The following is a 22131-nucleotide window of genomic DNA, read 5'->3' on the forward strand; positions in this document are numbered from 1 at the left end:
AAATGGAACCAAGAGGATGTTTTCCCGCTGTTTATGTGTTCTTTCCTTTTTGTCTTGTTCGTTTATCTCTTTTGGGGAAGGTAAAGAAGGGCACAGAAATGGAGGGACAAAGGATGAACTAATGCAACTGTGGTACTCACTGGACATTGTGGAAAATGAACTATACAACTTATGGGTGGGGCAGGAGAGAGAAAGGGAAGAGGTGACACTGTTTAAAGAGAACTGTACTCATTACCTGAGTCATATAACTATAACCCCTCTGCACATCACCTTTACAATAACAATAACATACTTTAAAAACATTCTAGCTTGCCTCGAAGCGACATACTGAAAATGATCACTGAACAGCAATGCTGACTGTTTGGTTTTCTTCTATATAGCTGTAACTGTCCTGCAGTTCATGGAACTCGGAACTTAATGTTATTTTTCTGCCCCGTGGTAAGAAACAGCTCCTAAATCAAGCCTGAGAAAAACCCTCCAGGTCCCTGGGACAATTTTTGAAGCACAGACAGACATAGTGATCACGTACTAGGGGTGAGCAGACCACTTTTCCCAGACCACCATACTTGATGGCATGCTTTATAAACATCTGCATGGGAGCGCTGTATGCCAGTGCTGAGAATTAGGGGATGTAGTTTCCATTTCATGGATAGGCGAACTGAGATTCACAACAGCTGACCAATCAGGGCAAAACAGGTGCACCATTCTTCCTACAGGTTGTACCATAGCCAACCAAGATAGATAGCCAATGAAGTGGATCTCACAGGTGGGGTATAACTTAGGCAGGCTCTCACAGCACCTCAAACTAGAAGGGGAAGAGGCATCTTGAATATACGATCAAGTGAGACACAGAGAGTCCTTCAAATAAGTTACAAAAACCACAGATAATGGAGAGCTCTAGGAAGGCAAATGTCAGCCTAAGGGAAAGGAGAACCTTCTGACTGAGAGAGCCCCCAGATATCTGGTACTATCGGGAGAGAGGAGCTCTTTGAGATAAAAAGTATCCAAGCTAATTCCATTTACAGTATGTATAGATTCTAGCTGCTGACATAGTCCCTAACATTTAATATCTATTGTCATTAAAAATGAATATCAGTTTTTTTTTTATAAAAAGTATCCAAGCAAAGGATGTATGCCTTGTTGGGGTGTCACAGGGGTAGTGACTTTGAGGTTCAGTCCTCGAAGTTAAGCCCTACTCTTTGCTTTGGGCAGATGTCCACTAACCACCTTGGAGTTTGCCATCACCTGCACCTGGCCGTCACCTGTCCCCAGGGGGGCATTCAGAAGCTTTGCAGAACCTGCCCCAGGTGACAGTGGCCTTCGTGAGATAAAAGATGGCAACATGGGGGCACTGCCGTTTCAAACCTACTCATAACCAACCAGGAAGAACTGGGTAGAGATGGAAGGGTAGGGGGTTGAGACAGGAAGGAAACTGTGGTTGTTGGAATACATCAAGCATGCCCTCATCTCAGCTGGACGCCTCCTCTGGGGATTGGCTGGTCATCCTGTTTCATAGCTCAGAGGATCTAGCCCATGGCCGCATTGGCTGAGAAGCACAAGAACCAGGGATCCTACTTAGATTTGCTGAGCTAAAAACCCTTTTCTCAACAGTGTGCTGTGAACCCAGGGATGCTGGGCCCATGCCTCCAGCTGTATAAGTATCCACCTGCATACTTGTGATGGATCAAATTCGAGGATCCATCAGAGGAGCAGAGCTAACAAGTCGGAGGGCAGGCAAAAACCAGAGGAAGTGAATTGAGCTAACCATTGCCACTCTCCTTCAGAGCTGAGTCTCATGATGGCCTCAAGACACAGAAATGGTGCCCAATCATCGAGGACCCCAATTCCAAAATGAGACCTCCCATATTTTTTTGCCTAACAAAGTCCACATATGTCATTCCTGCCTCCACAGGACTTTCAGGGAACAGCATGATTTCAGTACCCCAGGGTGAGGGAGGAAAGACATTACCAGGTAGCACATTCTCAGAAGGCTCTGGAAAATTACAGCGCCAACATGGCATACAGGGTGGAAAATGTGATAATGGGAAATGATGCTAATGAAGGATTTAGCTGTGCTGGTTTTTTATCTACTCTCCATCTCCTCAGTTGTCTTGGGAGTCATGAGTGCTACAATATTTCCCTCTCCCTCTCACTAATTAGAGAGCCCCTGGCTCATTCCATAGGCTAGATTTTTCTCCCATTATCTGGTCTGGAGAACATTATGCTGAGATGAGATGTTATTCTAAACAGTCCCCATAATTAGGTTGCAAGAAGGTCACATACAATTAGCCCACAGGTGTTAAGGAGAGAGATGAGGTAATTTGTATTCCCATGTCAAGCATTCAGGCTCTACAGAACAGGGTAGCTTGGCACATACGTATGCACGCACACATACATGTCTTAAAAATGGCTGCTGGGGTTTTGGTCATGGCTGTATAGCTTTTATTCTGCTTTGACTAGGGAGTCAGACGCATAGACAGTCAAATTGAAGCTGTGGTCTTTAAGGACTCATTTAAGGTCTCTCAAGTTCAGTAAAATGGGGCCAAACCCATTTTACTCAGGAACACATTGAGAACATGTCACATGAAGTTTTACCCCACAGATCCTGGTAAGGTCCCATTGGTATTTGTTTAAATCAAACTATATTTCTTCCTCTCAATAAGTGGTAGAGAATTCGTTGTTTGAAACCTATCAGACAATGATGGGGGTGAGGTCATATGGGTTTTCTATACAGGGCAAGATGTTAGAACAAATTTCACATTCTAATTCTCTTTTCTCAGCTGGTGATGAAAAACAAATCATGAGCCAAAGACAGGGTTAAATCCATGGTCCCAACATCATGATTATTAGTAGCTCATTTCCACAATGGCAGAGCTCAGCGGAGCCCCAGCCCAGCTGCTGCTCTGGTTCACAAGGAAGTGTCAGAGAACCTGTTCCTAACCTGACAAGATCTAAATCCAAAAATTCGAGTTTCACGTCTACCGATTGTATCATGTAAGGTCAACAATGTTAAGTCAATGGCTGTCTTTGGTTTCCCCAGGTTGGGGGGGGGCGGGTATGGTCAGACGTGGCTTACCTGGACCTTCAGCTCTGGCCTGGTGTCAGGTGTGAGATCTCAGAAATTCCTCTTCAACCTCATGTGGCTGTGAGCATGCCCCCTTTCCTGTGAGTTGTGGGACTAAGGGCGGCTGTTTCCATCCTAGGAGGAGATTTAGCTCCAAATGTCAGATCCTTTTAACAAGCTCCCGTGGGCAGGGCAGGTGCACTCAACAAAGCGGTTGCCTTTTGTTTTGCGGGGGGTTTTCCAGTTGTAGCACTTGAACTTAGGGTCTAGGCACTATCCCTGAGCTTTTGTGTTCAAAGTTAGCACTCTACCACCCAAGCTTTTGGGTGGTTCATTGGAGCTAATATACCCACAGACTTTCCTGCTCAGGAGAGCTTTGAACCTTGATCCTCAGATCTCAGCCTCCTACAATTACTAGTATGAACCATTGGCCCACCTGAAAGCTTTCCCTTTGCTTAGTTTAATAGAAACCTTACATCTGTAATCTCCCCTACCTTTGCTATGCTCCCTGGGCTAGAAGCACTTAATAGGTGTCATCTGTGCTCAGAAGGGCTGAATCTTGCAAAGGCCTTCTAGGATGTCATGGGCCAGCTTAGAATTCTGGCCCCTGTCAGCGTCAGTGGCTCACTGCTGCAACCATAGCTAGTCAAGAGGCTGAGGTCTGAGAATCACAGTTCAAACCAAGCCTGGGCCAGAAAGTTGATGAGACTCATCAATGAGCCACTAGAAAGCCAGAAGTGGAGCTGTGGCTCAAAGTGGAGTGCTGGCCTTGGGTAGAAGAGCTCAGGGACAGCAACCAAGACCCATGACTGAACCTCCTTCCCCAACAACTCCCCCCTCACACACACAGAGATCTTCCTGGTACAGATTCAGAGGAGTAAGTGGAGGCACTTGATAAAGATTACTGTCCTGCTTTTAGAGATTCTATAATGTCTTGCCCAAATCATTCAGCTCTCCCTTGCAATGGAGCCAAAGTGCACATAGGTTTTTCTACACCAAAATCGTAAACTCTTTCACTCCCCTGGCCTATCAGTGAGGGCCCAGTGGACAGGTGACACTTAATACATCTTTGCTGTCTGGCTTCTGGTGGATTTTAACAAACTTGGCTGCAAGTTTATATTTTAGCAGAACTGAGATAGAGGTGCAAGTCTCCAGATCTCAGTTTATTGTTCTTTTACAACACGCAGATTCTTCTTGTGTCTTTCTCTGGAAAGCAGCACACTGCTGGGGTCCAATAACTCTGGGGTGTGTGTGTGTGTGTGTGTGTGTGTGTGTGTGTGTGTGTGTGTGTGTGTGTTTCCAGATGTTTCGGCCTTATAGAAAAAGCCTTTCTGGATCTAGGAGGCCCTCCAAAAATCTGGAAAAAATTAGTTATTCTAAAATTAAAGTTTCCATAAAATGGCAGGAAAGAAACCCAAAAAAGTATGTAAGTTGTCAACAATTCACATAGATATAGTACAGAAGAGGTTCTAAGTTAATACAGATTAAATTATATTAATTATATTATGTCATCCATGTCTATGTATATCTTCAGTTAATTAAAATAGGCAAAACAGTCCCTGGATTATTTTTATCTATAACACTCAAGTGTTAAGTGTTTTTAACAAATACAATATGTATAAAAGAAAAATCCACAGCCAAATAGGAGCCATCTGTCATGTTTGCACATTGAAACAACTTGGGCTGTGATTGCTATATTGTAACAATAAAAGTATTGCTGTGAGCCATAGTTATTGGGGATTTATGCAAGTATGGAGTGTGAAACCAAATGATCTGGATTCAGATATGCTTGGCCTCTTTTTTAGCTTTGTTGAGTCCTTCCTAGTTTTAATATTTGAAATATGTAGTAAACCAATTCATTCCAGGAGCCACATTCGGCTACTGGTATTGGTGGAGCGGCTCAGCCTCATGGAGTTGTACTGGGAGTGTAAGATTTCAAAGATATAGCACCAAAAAATAAAAAAAAGAATATAAAACATGTCAACAACTCATATCAATCACAGCCAGAAATGGCAATATTTGGGTGATATTGGGGTACATAAAATCTGTTAGAGTTGCTCTGCTTGGCTTTCTAAAATGTTTAGCATGACATATGCGTTACCCAACCTGTTCCTGGTTGATGTATGTATAACTTCCCTTCGAGCTCAGAAAAGAATTGAAAGCCTTTAACATGGCTCACAGAGCCCCAAGACCTCCAACCCTTATGTAAGTACCAAGTCTCCTATTCGAATACCCCCCACCCTGCCCTGCAACCATGTGAGGGAACAGCCCTTCTCCCCCAAGCACTGATTGCTTATTTCATTCATTCAATAATGCACGGTTAGAACAGCATGGGATTGCAGGTGTCGTATTGCTGGCAATGCCAGGTCTGACTCTTTTTCCCTGGGAATCCTCTGGGATCATTATGGGATGCAATGTGGGGCAGTTGGCAGGACAGAGTCTGGAGTTAGTGAAATACTCAGGATCTGAGTTTCAGTCTTGTCACTTCTAGCTCCAGGAGTGTGGGGAAAGCCCTTACATTTCTGTTTGCTCTGAGAGCAACAGTCTACAGAGCTTTGCCAACCAGTTATGAGTTATTAGGGAAGGGATCCTCCTCTATCCTCTCTTCATCCCCAAGTGCCCAGAACAGGATTTGTCTGAAGACAGGTGTCCTGAAATTCCTTGATAACAGAATGAATGCATCCATTAAACCCAAGCACCATCAATCTCCATGAATCTTGGAGAAATTTGGACCACCCTGCTGTTTGAATTTACTGAAGACACTCCATTTTCTTCCATTACAAGATTAAAAGCCAACAGCCAGGCAATGGTGGCTCACACCTGTAATCCTAGCTCCTTAGGAAGCTAAGATCTGAGGATCACAGTGCAATGCCAGCCCCTCCAGGAAAGCCTGTGAGACTCTTATCTCCAATTAACCACCACAAAAATGGAAGTGGTGCTATAGCTCAAAATGGCAGAGAGCTAGCCTTGAGCTGAAGAGCTCAAGGACAACACCGAGGCCCAGAGTTCAAACCCTACAAGTGACAAAATGAGGAGGAGGAGGAGGAGGAGGAGGAGGAGGAGGAGGAGGAGGTGATCGAGATCAAGAGGGCCTCAAAGCTGGAAACTGAGGTACAATGATATTCCCCCCACTTCCTGAACAGTAGCAAGCTGTAAGAGTTTGTTCTGCTGCCCAGACAAGTCTGTGACTGCAGGAACTTGAGAATATGTGGGTTCAGGGATAGCTCGCTCAGCCAGGATGACAGCCACTCTAGGCAAAGCCCAGGACCCCTGGTCTACAGCAGGTCCTTTTCCAAGTTAATAGTATTATCATTATTTCATAAACCAAAGATTTCTCAAGATAAGGCAAGAAGGACTGTTAAGTGGGCAGTAGGAAGTGACTTCACAGAAAAGAGGCTGCCTGACGATTGAGGGATAAAACGGGCCCTTGTTCTCTGCCTGGCTTCTATTCCCAGCTCTCACAAACATAAAGGTTTCTGGCTAGACATCCCACTTCGGCATTGTTGTTTGTAGATTTGCTACTGAAAAGGCTATTCATGAGGACAGGCCCTCTCCTGGGCCAGACTTCTGTTGGCCACTGTTTATTTACACAGCGGGTTGACAAGCTTCCCACTGTGGAAGTCAGGGCATGCCAGACCAGCAAACCCTGGTGCCATCTCTCTCCTGGCTGCTAATTGTTCATTCAAAGTTAGATCCCAGCTTCTGTTCATCCAACCAATCTGTTCTGAGCCTCTCTGCTGCAGGGTCAGCAGTGGACCTAAAGCTGGGAGAGAGCAAGACAGACTTCAGTCAGAGCAGACCTCCCTGGGTGAATGATGGAATGGACCGCCTGCCCGTCATCCTGGAAAAGGTAACATGGAAAGAAGGCCCTTTCCCGGGCTGTGGAAAGGGGATCGCAGTTTGAGGCCACCCCTGGTCATGGTTTGAGATTACAGGAGACAGAAATGCCTCACCCAGAACTAAACTGTGGGACTCTTTAAGGCTAAGAATGCCTCCAGTAAGAGGAAAACCTGCCATGATGTGACCATGACCCCCTCCCTACTCAATCACACACGATGCACTTTGAGCCCACTCTTGTCTTTTGTGTGTCAGTACTGGGGCTTGAACTCCAGGCCTGGGCATTGTCTCTTGAGGGTTTTTTTTTGTCTTTCACTTAAGGCTGACTCTTGACCACGTTAGCCACAGCTCCACTTCTGACTTTTTGGTGGTTAATTGGAGATGAAAGCCTCACAGACTTTCCTACCCAGGTTGGCTTCACACTGTGATTCTCAGCTCTCACTCTCCTGAGTAGATAGGCATGAGCTACCAGCACCTTTAAGAGCTCTCCTGAGTATGTGTGGGGTTCTGGTTTCTGGAGGGGGTACACTTTCAACATGGGAATTCCTCAGACACAGTGGACTTCTCCCTGGGACAAATGGGCTGGGTGTAAATCTTCTGTCCTAGCATGAACACAAAGCTCTTGAGTACCTACAAAAGTGGCTCGGTAGAGTGGCATGAATTTCTATACCCGCAACATGAGGTAGCAAGCTCTGCCTCATGAGTCTTTGTATTCACTGTTACAGGAATATTTCATTCTATCACATCCAAGCTAGCTTGTCCAGACCAGCATGACTCAACCTACCTAAGAAATTACTAATTTCCTACTTCATGGTTTATACTCATGCTTCCTTTCTCCCCAGATGAGCTCACATGATTTTTTTTTTTTCCTTCTGGTTAACTAACACCTCATTAGGAAGTTCAAGTATGGTCTGGTTACATCTCAATGACACAGGAGGTAGACCATGTGAAAGCGCTCAGAGGATCCCTTACAAAATAAAGAGCCTGTCCTCCAGGAATAGGGGGCGATTTGCATTCAAACTATTTATGAGGAGACCTAAGTTTACTTGGGGAAAAATTAAAAAAAAAAAAAAAGATCTCCTCAGGCATTTACAGTATTTAATCAAAATATTTGTCTGCTTATGGTAGATATCGTGCCTATATTAAAATAAGAAATGTGAACAAATTGTTTTTCTTATGAAGCAAATAAAATAAAAAATGTATATGTTAAAAAAAAAAAAAGAAAAGATCACGATTCCCTGGAATCTCCCAGGTTTGAGGACAGTCAGGCCAAGTGGGTCAGGGGCTGCTGTAAACTCCGGGCCCCCGTCCACCCCTCCATACCCGGGGCCACCCAGCCAGAGGGCGGGGAAGGGGTCCTGGGCTCAGCGGTTATTTCTGGACTCCGCGCTCTAAAAATACCTCTGCCCGGTCCCCGAGGGATGGCAATCCCCTCTGACCTGACGGGATGGCGGGGAGGGCCCCCGATCGCCCGCCCCACCCCGCGGACCCCGTCCTTTAAAGGAGAAGGGCGTGGGGGACAGGCGGGAGCCCGGGAGCCCAGGGCGGCGCTGACGTCAGGGCAGAGGCCTCCCGGGGGGGTGGGCGGGGCGGAGGGAGCGGCCCGCTCCGCGATTGGCCGGCCCGACGCGTGCGCCCGCGCTGATTGGCTGGCGGGGGTTTTCCAGGGAGTCCCGCTCTCCAATTAAAGCGGCGCGGCTGCGCCCCGCCGAGTCCAGAGCTGCCCGCCGGGCCGCACCGACCCGGCCATTCCACGCGGGTCCCCCGGCCCCCGCCAGGCTCGGCCTCCCCCAAGATGGCAAAGGTGGCGAAGGACCTCAACCCGAGGGTGCAAAAGGTGAGCAGCGGAGATCTGTCTGTGTTTACCCGGTTCTTGCCAGCAGAGCGAGCCGGGGAAGGTCACCTGCGGGGACGGGGACGGGGACGGGGACGGGGGTCGGGCATCCCCGCAGGAGGCGGGGCGGACCCCGGGGAGGCCCGCTGGACAAACCCACTCCCCAGACCCCGGCCGCCCGAGGGCTGGCAAAGACGTGGTTCTTGGGTGATGCTGGTTTAATCTGAATTTAGGTAGCATTGCAGGAGTCCTTCTTCCTTAGTGGCTGTATGGGGGGTGGAGGGGGGGGTGAGACAGACAGACAGACAGACAGACAGACCTAGCTTCCAGCCCCCTGTCCCCTCCAGACTGGTTTAATCTGAATTCAGGTAGCATTGCAGGAGCCCTTCTTCCTTAGTGGCTGTATGAGGGGTGTGTGTGTGTGTAAGAGACAGACAGACAGACAGACAGACAGAGACAGACAGACCTAGCTTCCAGCCCCCCCCCTCCCCTCCAGACTGGTTAAAGGTTGGGGGTGTGTACTGTTTACTCTCAGAGTCTTCTAGTGTGTTGTGGCTCACACACACACACACACACACACACACACACACACACGAGTTTCTCTGTTCAGGGCTGTTGGCAGTGGCAGCTGGTTTAGCATAAGGGGGCTGATTTCTGTCCCCAGGGTCTGCACATTTCCCTTTCAAAGAGGACTGGCTAGGAGCCCAGAAGGTCATGGGGAAACTGCTGCAGGAGGCGCCTGCAGCTGTGCCTGTAGCTCCAGCCCTGCTGGTGGCCTACCTGAAGGCACTGGGTACTAGGACAGAGACTGGAGGTGTAAAAGGAGAAAGAGGCAGCGAGGTTTTGCAAGTGTAGACAACAAGGCACGGGCTTAATGATAGCTGCTTCCAGTGGACGAGAGAGAGTATACGGAACGGTTGTGGCTGTTCCAGTCCTGGCCCTGATACTGTTTTCAGCTACACATCAGAGATTGAGTTGATTTTTTGCAGTCTGTTTCACTGTTCCTAATGCAGAGATGATAGATCTCCACCCTCATCACCAAAGTCTTGAGACTGATAGTGACCGTGGATTAACTTTCCAAAGCAGTAATTCTTCATCTCAGAGTTCAGAGGATTTGGTAGTACAGGGCCACGTCCAGTTTAGACACTGCCATCAACCTGTGAAGTGAAATGAGAATAAGAGGCTTGGCACCATTTGACAGTTGTGCCCTCTCTAGAAAACCTGCTCCAGACCCGTACACAGAGCCCACTGGAAACCTGCCAAGCGCCCACCAAGTCAGATTTAATCTGGGCATTTCTCTGGAAGGTACTATAGCCCATCACAAGCCAGACTATTTGCAGAACTGAGTCCTGTCTCCTGTGGAATCCCCACAGCACAAAGGACTTCTGAAAGCGACCTATTCTCATTTCTGCCTGGTAGTGAGTTACACATGCACTTGGGTTATTGTTCTCTGTGTTTTTCTCAAGTACTTGAGGGCAAACCTTTTCTTGCTCATCTCTGTCTCATGCCACCCTCCCCCCCCAGACATACACACACACACACACACACACACACACACACACACACACACACACACAATGATGAATGAATAGCATACTCTCTAGCCAGCTCAGCACACAGAGAATGGCACAATGAAATCATGGTGATGATCTAACCTGTAGCACTGTGGTGGGGCAGTGGAACTGTCTCCTCTGAGGCAATCTGGGCTAGAGGAGTTCAGGGCAAAGGGGACAAGGTTTGCTGTCCTTCAGCTAGGAAAACAAATCCTGGTATTTTTAGTGGGAGGTAGTTGGGTAGCTAGCATATGATGTAGGGTCTTCTCACCAAAGGTCCAAACCACACTTGGAAGATGTCTTGCTTTTATTTTTCCTTTGCATAGCAGAGTGTGATTATACAGATTAGAGGTGGAACATGTTCTCCTTCTTGTCACCCTCCAGTGCCAACTTCCTTGGTCTGCAAAGGGTTTATTTTCCATTTAGATCCAATTACAGGCTTACAGAAAGAATGTAATGGGTAGAGATGAAAGGATGGATACTTTTTCCCTCTTGGGATTTCAGCAGTCAGGGAGAAGATGGCTACACGATAGGGGTCTTCAACCTCAATAGCTGAAGAGAGGGAAGGGAACATTTCAGCCAGTGATTAAGTACTGTGTCGCATCCACAGCATGCTGAAAAGATTTTATTGCATATTTATTTTTGAAATCTGCAACAGTGGGGTTTTTATAACATTTGGCTTCAGGCTGCATAATCACACTTAGCCATTCTGAAACAATTCCATGCACTCTTTAAGTTGCAAGGGGCCAATTTACAAAATGAGAAATGCCTTAAAATGACACACCCAGTTGTCACTACTGCCCCACCCCCACAGGGTTAGATGGATTAGGCTTAAGGACCATGTGACCGATCATGGGGGACTGAGTGTGGGGTCACTAATAAACAGAGACAGAGCTGGGGGACATTTCTGAACTTCTCACTTACATCGAGCCAAATTCTCCCTCCTCCCCCTTTCTTTAAGTAGTTGTACAAGGGGGTTCCAATTGAACATGTCAGCTTACGCATACAATGCATCTTGATCAGTGTAGTCCCTTCCATGTCCCACCCCCAGCTCTCCCAACCCCACACCCCTTCTCTAGCCTCTCTAGTGCCATCACTGGCTAAGCTACTAGGAAAGAGAAGCTTCCCTAGCACAGAGAATTCCCTGAGCATGGAGGATTTGCCAACATTCCATGGTAACACAAGACTTTGAAAGCCAAATGCCATTTTTCTGAGTGGAATCAACCACCCTTATGAATTTGTTCTTCTACTGTTTATTGAGAAATCTAGTTCCCTGGGCTGGGAACATGGTCTAGTGGTAGAGTGCTCACCTCGCATGCACAGAGCCCTGGGTTCAATCCATTGGTACCATATACCCAGAAAAGGCTAGAAGTGGCACTTTGGATCATGTAGCAGAGCTCTAGCCTTGAGCAAAAAGTGTCCAAGGACAGTGCCCAAGCCCTGAGTTCAAACCCCACAAGTGTTAAAAAAAAAAACTAGTTCTTGGTACAGATTTTGCCCTCAGAGCTGAGTTCAAATCTGAGCTGCCACCATTTGCTCTTGGGAAAGGCATTCAGCTTCTGAATGTGTATCCTTGCCTTGTCCAGCAGTTGAAGAAACAAGAGCAACATCTAGGGGTTAATGAAGTGAGATGATGTCTATAAAACGTTCCACATGAGAACACTCTAGTAAAATTAGCTATTAGTAATCTTGATGGTCATAATACAGTCTGATGGATAAATGGATGTTGAAAGGGGTCTTTTGATGGAAAAAGGACGTGTGTGTGTGTGTGTGTGTGTGTGTGTGTGTGTGTGTGTGTGTGTGTGTGTGTGTGTGTGCATGCGGGCGTGTATGTGTCCCATTCCTGGTGTTTTGAACTCAGAGCCATGGAGCTTCCCCTGAGCTTTTTTTGCTCAAGGCTAACACTCTACCACTTGAGCTATACAGCTACACTTCTGACTTTTTGGTGGTTAAATTGGAAACAAGAGTCTCATGGACTTTCTTACCCAGAATGACTTCGAACCATAATCCTCACAACTCGGTCCCCTAAGAAGTTAAGATTTCAAGCATGAGCCACAACCAGTGCCCATCTGAAGGATATAATTTTTTTTGCCAGTCCTGGGCCTTGAGCTCAGGGCCTGAGCACTGTCCTGTCTAGACATTTCTGAATGTGTAGGCCTAAGCCTGCTGGTCTCTATAAGAACTCTTTAATGTGGGCTGGGAGTTTGGCCTAGTGGTTAAAGTGCTTGCCTAGCATGCACGAAGGCCCAGGTTCAATTCCTTGGTACCACATACATAGAAAATAAGCCAGAAGTGGTGCTGAGGCTCAAGTGGTAGAGCTCTAGCCTTGAGAAAGTCCAAGGACAGTGCTCAGGCCCTGAGCTCAAGCCCAGGACTGGCAAAAAAACTCTTTAATGGCAAGGAATCACTTGTAGAAATTTGGAAGGGGCTAGGACAAAGAGATCTAGAACAAGCTCTCTTCTTAATTGTGCATTTGCCAACAGACTGGCTCCAGAGAGTTCTATTTTTCCTTATCCCTAAAACAAAACCTATGGAACATTAAGAGACAAGACTTCTCAGTGCATTGCTGGGTTGAACTAGCATCCCTCTCTACATGCTTCTCAACATTGCATTCCTCCTGGCTTCCTTGGTCCTTCTCCCTTTCCTCAGCCCTTTCTGCTTTCACCTCCAATTCCTTCAGTGTGCAAAATTTGCTGGCACATCACACTGGTAGGCCAGTCCAACATAAACATGGCTCCTCAAGAATCATCATTGGCTCCTTCAGTCTTGAAAACATATTAGGCTATCACATAAAGACCTTAATAGTCAACACATTGGAGGGAGACGTGCCCATAGGTGTATGAGCAACTTGGTCGCAGAAAGAGGGGGAGAGAGGGAGGGAGCGAAGGAAGGAGGGAGGGAGGGAAGGAGGGGAAGAATATTATCTAAGTCTCCCTTAAAAGACCTCCAGAAGCAGATATTGAATCTAGTATTTGTAAACAGCAGATTATTGTCCTTGTGAGCACACATGTCAGCCACCAGGGGGATAACAGGGGCTAACTTTACCAATGTATCTACAACCCACAGTGGTGGGAGGCTGGGAAAGCTTGACAGTGGTCATCACTGGGTTTCCCAGCCAAGGGTAGACTAGGCCAAGGCCTTCCAACAAGGAAGTAACTGGTGTCCACGTTAACTGATCAAAGGAACCAGGGAACATGTGTGGCAACCTGACCATTCTTAGACTCACCAGAGTCAACAGCACAGATCCACAGAGGCTCCAGAAAAATGTTTTGCAGGGAACTTTTACAGAAGGAGTTAAACAAGACGTGAAGCATCATCTAGCCTCTGTTCGTAGCTGAACATTGCCCTTGTTACCTAACCAAAACAGTTGATGTTTTCACAAACACAGAAATAACAATGAGATTGAAAAGCTTTGCAAAACTCTCAGCTCCCTGGCTTCACACCTACTCTTTTATAGGAAAAGTGGATACCCTTCTCACATTTTTATCCCCGAAAAGATGTGTTTATTCTTTGGAAATTTGCCCCCCTCCCCGCCCCCAACAGGCTTCTTTGCTCTCAATGAGGACGGACAAGTTTGGAGAAAAGCCAAAGAGAGAAAGGAAAGGCTTAATTCTTAAGCTACCAAGAATGACTAGTATCTTCCGTACATGACCTCGCTTAAATCTAAAGATCACTTTGCAGCCAGGGCTCCATCTCTGCCCCGAGGAGGAGGATCTTGACTTTAAGATGCTTGAGGCAAAAGCACCAGACCCTACTTGAAACATAACTAAAGGGCTTGGGGAAATGGCTCAAATAATAAGAATACCATGCAAAAATAGGAGTGTGCTTTTTACACACAAATGAAAGAAGGCTCCATGTTTAAAACCTGATTTGCCTAAGAAGTCAAACCCAGGCCTCTCTGATGACAAAACATAAGCTTGTTCCTCACAAGACCTGCAAGAGGGAGGGCTGCTGGTTAAAATCGGAAGCTTCACACACAGAGCGAGCTCTCCCTTGGACTCATGATCTCACCCAACTCAGTGTTAATGTGAATGGAGTCACTCGGCATTTGGCAAATCCTACCAGGCATCTGCAGGTCTCTGATAGCTCTTGGTCACCATCATGAGAATATTGATACCAAGTGAAAGCCATTTCCCAGGTATAAAACTGACTTTCTAGATTCTTCTACTTTTCTGGAAGGCTGATGAACACTGTAGACAAGAAGCAGGTAGAAAGACTTTGAAGAATCATACATGTTGGCCCAATACTTTAAAAACAAATCTTGAGGATTTTAGACTCTAAGATTCCAGGAAATTCTAACGTGGAGATAAGCTTGGCCTGGGAATGTGTATCTCAACATGCCTGGTCAGCCTGACTCATGGTCCATGCAGTAATATATGAATCAGGCAGCAAACCACAGCTCAGGCCCCCACCAGAACCGACTTTAAAAGGAAATAAGATTGCTAAAGAGGGAAAAAAAAACACCAAAGGCTCCATTTGGCAAGTCTCTCTTTTGAAGGACAAAGGCGTACTGGTGTTCAGCTCTGAGCGGCTGTTCCAAAGCCACATGATTTGTTTATAGATTCATTATTTTTTTATCTCTCTTCTTCTTATTTTAAAACATTAGATCCTTTGTAAAAAAATTATCTTTGGAGACAAATGCAAATGAATCATGATACAAAAGAGCTAAGCAGACTAATGATTTGCATGTTCAACCCACTGTCATAATGGGACATGGAAGAGAAAAGACATAGCTGAAATTTCCATGTGGCCTAATGAGGTACCAGAACCATGATGTCCTGACCCCCAGCATCTCTTATGAATGAAGGGTGAAAGGGTGTCCAGTCTATGTCCCGATTCTGTATCAGCCTCCTACCCTCAAACTTCAGAAGGTGGGGTTGATTATCCTGGCTATGAACTTAGGTCACAAGGCTCTGAGACCATTTGGGGGAGCAAAATGTTCACATAACTTGGAGATCTTGATGTGACTCCCAGTTCAGAACCACAGTCTCGGCCAAGCTGACCTCTCTCTGGACCTCTTGTCCTTCATTTGAGAGGAAAGAAAAAAGTTAACAGTAGTTCTATATTTAGATGATCATTTAAGGAGATAAGACATGCAATGAATATTTCTCCCTGCTCTTACTGGTATCCTCTCCCATCACAACAAAGCAAAAATCTCCTAAGTCATCACAGACTGGAATGTTGGACAGCCACGGTCAGTTTGCCTACATCACATGTGGCTTCTAAGATATCAGCTTTCAGGGCCTTCTCTTTGTAGCTAGACTAGGCCTAGCCATAAATACACTTGGGCCGCATCAGAATACAAAACCATAAGCATGTCAGCAATTCACCTCAAATGTCTTGTGGTTCACCTTATCCTGCAGCAGCCACAGACCAGGCTGTGTGATCTTTTTCCCTAAGCAGTCTTGCTCATAAGATAGGTCACTTACTTTCTTTTCCCTTGCAGCAAATACTTATTTAACATCTATTCTATACCCACCACTGTGATGACCTACAAGAAAACAAATAAGAAGGCCTTATCCCTTGCTACACAAACTTAAAACTGGTGGCATTCATCTCTCAATGCAAGAGGATGGCCAAATCATAGCTACATTCCAGATCTCGTGTTCCCTGCCCTCCCTTTCCTTCACCACCCATACATGCCCTGATCCGCCTTCCCCACCCACCCTCTTGCATCTTCAAGGATAGGACATCCTCAGAGCTACATCCCAAACCCAGGAATCTGCTCTCAGTGTGACAGTGGGTTCATCACCAGCTATCAGGTTTGATGCATGGCCTTTGAGTAAAAAGAAACTCTCACCCAGCTTCTGCCCTGGAGCAGAGAAGATGCAGAAGACCCGCTGTCTGAGCTCAACTCCTGCCTCCAAGGTAGTCAAATGCCCTGGGCTATGTTTTCTTTGGTGTTAATGTCAGGGACACCTAAGGGCAGGAACCCTGGGAAAGGGCTTTGGCTGGCTATGGTCATAAGAAACCTGCCCTTAAGAAGACAGCGTCTATTTGGGCTGCATGACTAAGTAGGGTTTGTTTCCAGGTACTGATGTGTAGTCTGATCACTGAGGTGACTGGCTCAAGTGATCTGCTTGCTGGAGAGCCGTGGCATCCCAGCTTTGCCCTCCTCCTGGAGGAGAGCCACACACGCACGCACCGGGACGTCCCTGCACTCCCTACCCACCAGTGCCAGGCCAACCAGGATCCTTGTGAAAGGATCAGAGCAGAAGTCAGCACTGGGAGGGGGGCTCCTTATTTTAGAGGAAGTATAGGAGGGAGGTTTATTGTTTTTTAATAAGTTGTTAGTAAATAGGGGTCATGTTTTTTAAACAGGGAACTGTGGAGAAAGTTGAGGGTGTCAAGGAACTTTATGTCCCCAATCTCTGGCTAAAATGTGATATTTCTTTGTATTATAGATAGGAGCAAAGGGCTGAGGCATTTGTCAGCCCCTGTGACTCTGATCAGAGTGGAAATCAGCATTCTCTTGTCCTAATATAAGGCTAGACAGATCTGACACAATTACACTCCTCCCTGTTCTGAACTACAACAATGAGACTCACTTTTTTTGTTCCTCAGTTACTAACTTCTAAAAAGGCAACAGATGACTAAATCACAGATCAGAATTAATATGCTAACATCATTTCAGTGACATTGGTTTCCTTTGTGATTTAGTCTTGTGTATTTAAAGCATTATTCACAGAAGACTTGTCACTCCCCAAAGAGCCCCAAAGTATTAAGACCTTCCCATTAAGATTAAGCTTTAATACCACACACACACACACACACACACACACACACACACACACACACACACATCACTGGCAGATGGGAGACCTGAAACTCTTGGAGTATATAAACTGGGTTCAAATCCAAACTGTTCCATTTATCATCCATCACCTTGAATTAATCTAGCAGCACTGAGCCTCAATTTCCTCAACACAGCAGATCTAACAACCACTGTAGTGGTTTGGCTGATCTGCTCAGTTCTCAGGCCAGTATTTAACATTTAAAGAATGTACATGTTAAACATAGTTGACTTCCACCTTAAAAGAGCTCATGAGAGTGGAATCTTACAGAAAACAAAACAGTATTTTGATAGAACTTTGTATCCACCTACAATTCAACCAACTTTAAGAATTCATTTGGTCCAAGCAGGTATTCCATCATTATTTCCTAACCCAGGAAATGGCGACATAAAGGGGAAGGAATCCCCAAATCTGATCAGCAAAGAAACTACCCAGTGGAATCATCAGAGACTCATGGCAGAGCCTACAGAGGCAAAGGAGAGGCAGGAATGTGAAACCCAGAGCCATCAGAAGAGGAAGTACTTAATCTCACCTACAGAGGTCAGGGAAGGCTTCCCAAGGAGGCAATTTGAGCTGCATGTTGAAAGACAAGGATAGATGAGCATCTGAGGAACAGGTTACAGTCCAGTTTTATGCCTTCCAAATCTGATACTCATATTCTCCATCATAGCTGCCATCCAACCAGGAAACATGAGCTGTCTAAACAGTGGAGAAATACATTCCAATGAAACCCTCCATTGACATAGATAGGCTCATCCTTTATTTCCTTATGTGAGGACTTGTTCTTTTTCCTTAGCCAAATGCCTCTGAAGTGACGGGATAGCAGAGCCCACCACACCCAGAGAACTTGTTATAGCAGTGGCCCAAGACTATCCCGAGCCCTGTGAAACAATTCAAGCAAGCTTGTCCCCACATAGCCTGTATGAACAAGATCTAGATTCCTGATATGAGAGGAGAGACAACAAAGAGAGAGAGAGAATGGAGAATAGACAATATACGTGGAAAGAATTGCATGCACCCTCTCTCACAGCACTGTTGTAAGCAGAAATGGAAACACTATCTGGAACGTCTCAGGGTGTGTGGTCACCTGAGTTTCATCTGGATGCTCTGATGCTATTTCAATGGTAATTAGAGAGGTGAAATCCCAGACAGGATTGCTTTTCTGCACTTTGGTGCTGAGAGGCAGTCTTCTGAGATAAGGGAACCTTGGAAATAAGACCCTGACTCTTCACGCAGGTCTTAGTTTGGAATTCTGACTTGATCTGGACACATGGGTTCCTTCCCACCAGATTTCAGAGCAGGTGAGGCATGGAAAGGAAGTCTGTATCTGGATGTTGACATGCCCAAGGACGCTGCTACCTGATTTCAGCCTGTGGTACATTAAATATGGATGGTGTGTTCGGTGATTCCCTGCCAAATGTGTGTTTGTGAGGACCTGAAGAAAGGGCAGGGTTGGGGTGCAAATTCTGCTTCCTCCAGTCCATCTTCCTCTTCAAACAGACCCTGACAAACCAGTGGAAAGAGTTAATCAGACCGCTTATGAGTCCAGTTGTCAACCCTGTCTCTGTATGAGGGCCTAGCCTAGGTGAGAACCTTCACAGGGGAAATCATTTGGATAATAATGCTTCTATAGGGTGTTTCAGCAATTAAAATTAATTTTTAAGAGATGAAAAAGGACTTTCTTGCTTAACAGACAAACAGATCCAGTAAGGAGCTAGGTGACCTGCTCGAGATCACAAAGATAGTTTGAGATGAACTGGAATTAGAGCCCAAGGTACTATAGGGTTTTGCATTCAGGAAGACTTTAACAGCATTTTTGTCAAATCACCACACCCAGAACCATAAGAGTGAGGTTAACCAGGCAGCTACATGCGATAGGAACTCCACAAGCATTCACTATTCACTATTAGTTCACATAGAACATTCGAAATAGAAGATTATTAACACATATAATTCTTAGAAGCTCTCCCTTGTTTAGGGCTAGAATCTCTCTCAAACTCCCTCTACTTCTCTTTGCTTGTTTGGTAGGTTTAAAAATACAACAGAGGCTCATATGGTGGCTCATGCCTATAATCCTAGCTACTAGGGGAGGCTAAGTAGCTGAGATCAGGATGATCATGGCTTGAGGCCAGCTGGGGCAAAAGTGAATGAAAACCACCCCCACCCCAAATCAGAGCCAATCAGAAGCTAGGCATAGTGGCATATACCTGTCATCTCAGCTAGATCAGAAGCATAAATAGGAGGATTACAATCCAAAATGGCCCAGGCAAAATAAAGACCCTTAAAAAAAATAGAAACAAAAGGAGGCTAAACATATGGCTCAAGTGGCAAAAGGCCTGCCTGGTAAATGTAAAGCTCTGAGTTCAAACCTGAATACTTAGACTACTACTACTAAAACTAATACTAATAGGTGCTGGGAGTTTGGCCTAGTGGTAGAAGGCTTGCCTTGCATGCCCAAAGACCCAGGTTCGATTCCTCAATACCACATACATAGAAAAAAAAAAGCTGGAAGTGGTGCTGAGGCTCAAGTGGTAGAGCTCTAGCCTTGAGAAAGTCCAAGGACAGTGCTCAGGCCCTGAGCTCAAGCCCAAGACTGGCAAAAAAAATAATAATACTAACAAGGCAGAATAATAATAATGAGGAGGAGGAGGAGGAGGAAGGAAGGAAGAGGAGCAGGAAGAGAAGGAGGAGGAGAAGGAAGACACAACAATGAGCAGTTTATACCACGCTCTGTGTACTAGTCAGAATAAGGTCCTGGTAGCCATTTCTTGTGTGACTTTCCATCTACCAGTGACTTAGTGACAGCCTTCAGCTAAGTGAGATGGCCCAAGACATCCTTTACACTTGCGAGAACCAATGTGGGTACTTGTGCCAGTTCCTACATCTAGACCAAATATCTCTCTCCCCTTCCATCCTGGCCCATCTCTGTATCACCAAACCATCCTGTTTCTTGGAAGGAGCCATTTAAAGTGGGAAATCACAGCACGAGATAAGAGATCTGGCAAATTTAAAGCACTACATCCCCTTTCACACTTGCTGCTGTCAAGATGCACATGTACACATGCGCCCACACACACATGCATTCTCAATGGCCCAATTTCTCCCCCTCCCCATGGCCTCCTCCCTGAGCCTGAGACCATCAACTGGATCCAGAGAACCTCCAATCTCCCAGCAGACATCTCTCCTACTGATTGTGTGAGGCGTGTGCTAAGAGCCCCAGTGTCTTACCTGCTCAACTCTGTACCACAGTATCTGTGGGTGCCGAAATTCTCTCGGCAGACATGACAGATCTGATTCCTCTTTCTGTGCTCCCCAATAGCCCAGAACTAAAAACTGTCAGTGCAGAGGAGAGGGTAAGGAAGGAAATCAGGAAACAGGAAAGATCGGAACACCGAGATGAGAGCAATAAGGATAGAAAAAAAAAGATAAAAAAGAAAATACAATATGGGTATGGAAAATAATAATAATAATAATAATAATAATAATAATAATAATGTGAGCTAGAGTAGGGGTGTCCCTCAGTAGGGTCTCCACATCTATTGCTGACTCTAAGACCTTTTGACAGGTGGAACAAACAAGCAGGACTAAGAAAACAGGAGGGGCTGTGGAGGGAGAGATGGAGCTGGATGGAACAATTAAGGGGGCTAGAGCAGTGCGGGGCAGTGGGGGAGAGGTCACAGCGGGGTGGGACTCTGGATGGGGTCTTAAGATGGAAAGGAAATGAAAACCAAAGGTGTTGGGGAAGGCAGCATGCCAGAGCAGACCCTGAAGTTCGCACGTACACACCCCACGTTTTATTAGCTCTCTCCAAATTTATCCACAAAAGGACTGGCCACAGGATGGTGCAGGAGCCAAGTCTTGATTCATTTCCTTCTTTCAAACAACCAACTGGAGCCTTCCTGTGAGCCTCGAGGCCCTCTCCTTTCTGGCTGGCTGGAGGTCTCCTGAGAACCAAGTCCAGTGATTTTCATGGACTGGGGAGGCACTTGGCAGTAACAGCAGTCCTATCTCAGAAGAGTTGCCCCTCTCCCCCGAGAGACAAGAGCTAGAGGATAGCCAAAACCCAGTCCAAACCACTTGTAGCCAGACCCATATCTACTTTAAGTTTCTAGTCTTTGATGAATATTTATGCCAAAATAGGGCCAGTGGAAACGTTCCATCTTTGTGGATTTTAAGAGTTTTGCTTTTCCTCCGCCACGTTGACCAAACCGAAGAAAGTGTCAGAATCACTGCCAAGTACATACTCTTTGAAGTGGGAGAGATTCTGAGAAAGGCCTGGACCATCCTATTTCTCCCTTATCCTGAAGTCTGAGAGTTGGCACTCTCTCCCTTTTTAAAACACTTAACATCAACACCTCTCGGTGCTCTGTGATTTTAGCCAAGCTCTATCTAGACTGTAGGCTGATTGTGAATACCCTTTTGAAAGAGTGGACATGACTCTCAAAAGTTTTTCTGGGTAAAATTGCTTTGTTAGTTTGTATTCTTAAATATTTTTTTAAAAATCAAAATGCCCCAATCAATTGCTTTAATTCTGTCTTTTTTCTTCCTTGTGGTGCTGGGAATTGAATCCAAAACCCTCACCTGCTAGACAAATGCTTTACCACTGAGTTCTATCCATGCCCCTCTTCTCTTGGCTGGAAGAGAACTGCTGCTCACATTTCCCCTTAGTTTATTATTAACCAGCACCTACTACTGAAGGCCAAAACACAGAAACTTCCTCCATGCCCTGCCCTGGATGCGAGGGAGTAAAAGCCCTGTGCTTAGAGCAGGCGTGATAACTGCTCTTATCTAGCATGGGCCATGAACCAGACACTTTTCCTAGTTTTTCAAGAGCCCCCATTGTACAGGTGAACAAACTGACATCCACACAAGTGAAGTAAACTCCACAGTGCTATAGTGAGGTCAGTTCTTGATGAGATGAATCAAGTATGAGAAATTCAGCCTACAGCTCTTCCTTCTAGTCTCAGTATGATTTCAGTGTTCCAGAAGTGTGGGTGCTATAGTCACAAGTCATAACACCATAAAGCAAGAAGTTGACACGTGTGAATG

At 45.8% G+C, this 22131-nt stretch overlaps 1 protein-coding gene across 1 annotated transcript in view; it reads left to right on the forward strand.

Annotated features, from left to right (window-relative positions):
* The first annotated feature begins 8626 nt into the window (after positions 1-8626).
* The window catches only part of Lmcd1 (LIM and cysteine rich domains 1), a 39232-nt gene continuing 25727 nt past the window's right edge, over positions 8627-22131 (forward strand). The window contains exon 1 of the mRNA XM_090323880.1: positions 8627-8738. Coding sequence (XP_090180006.1) covers positions 8697-8738 — 42 coding nt within the window. The 5' untranslated portion in view covers positions 8627-8696. The remainder of the gene's footprint in view (positions 8739-22131) is intronic.

This window comes from Megascapheus bottae, chromosome 33 (genome assembly GCF_031878675.1).
Source record: "Megascapheus bottae isolate mThoBot1 chromosome 33, mThoBot2.hap1, whole genome shotgun sequence".
NCBI classification, from domain to species: Eukaryota; Metazoa; Chordata; class Mammalia; order Rodentia; family Geomyidae; genus Megascapheus; species Megascapheus bottae.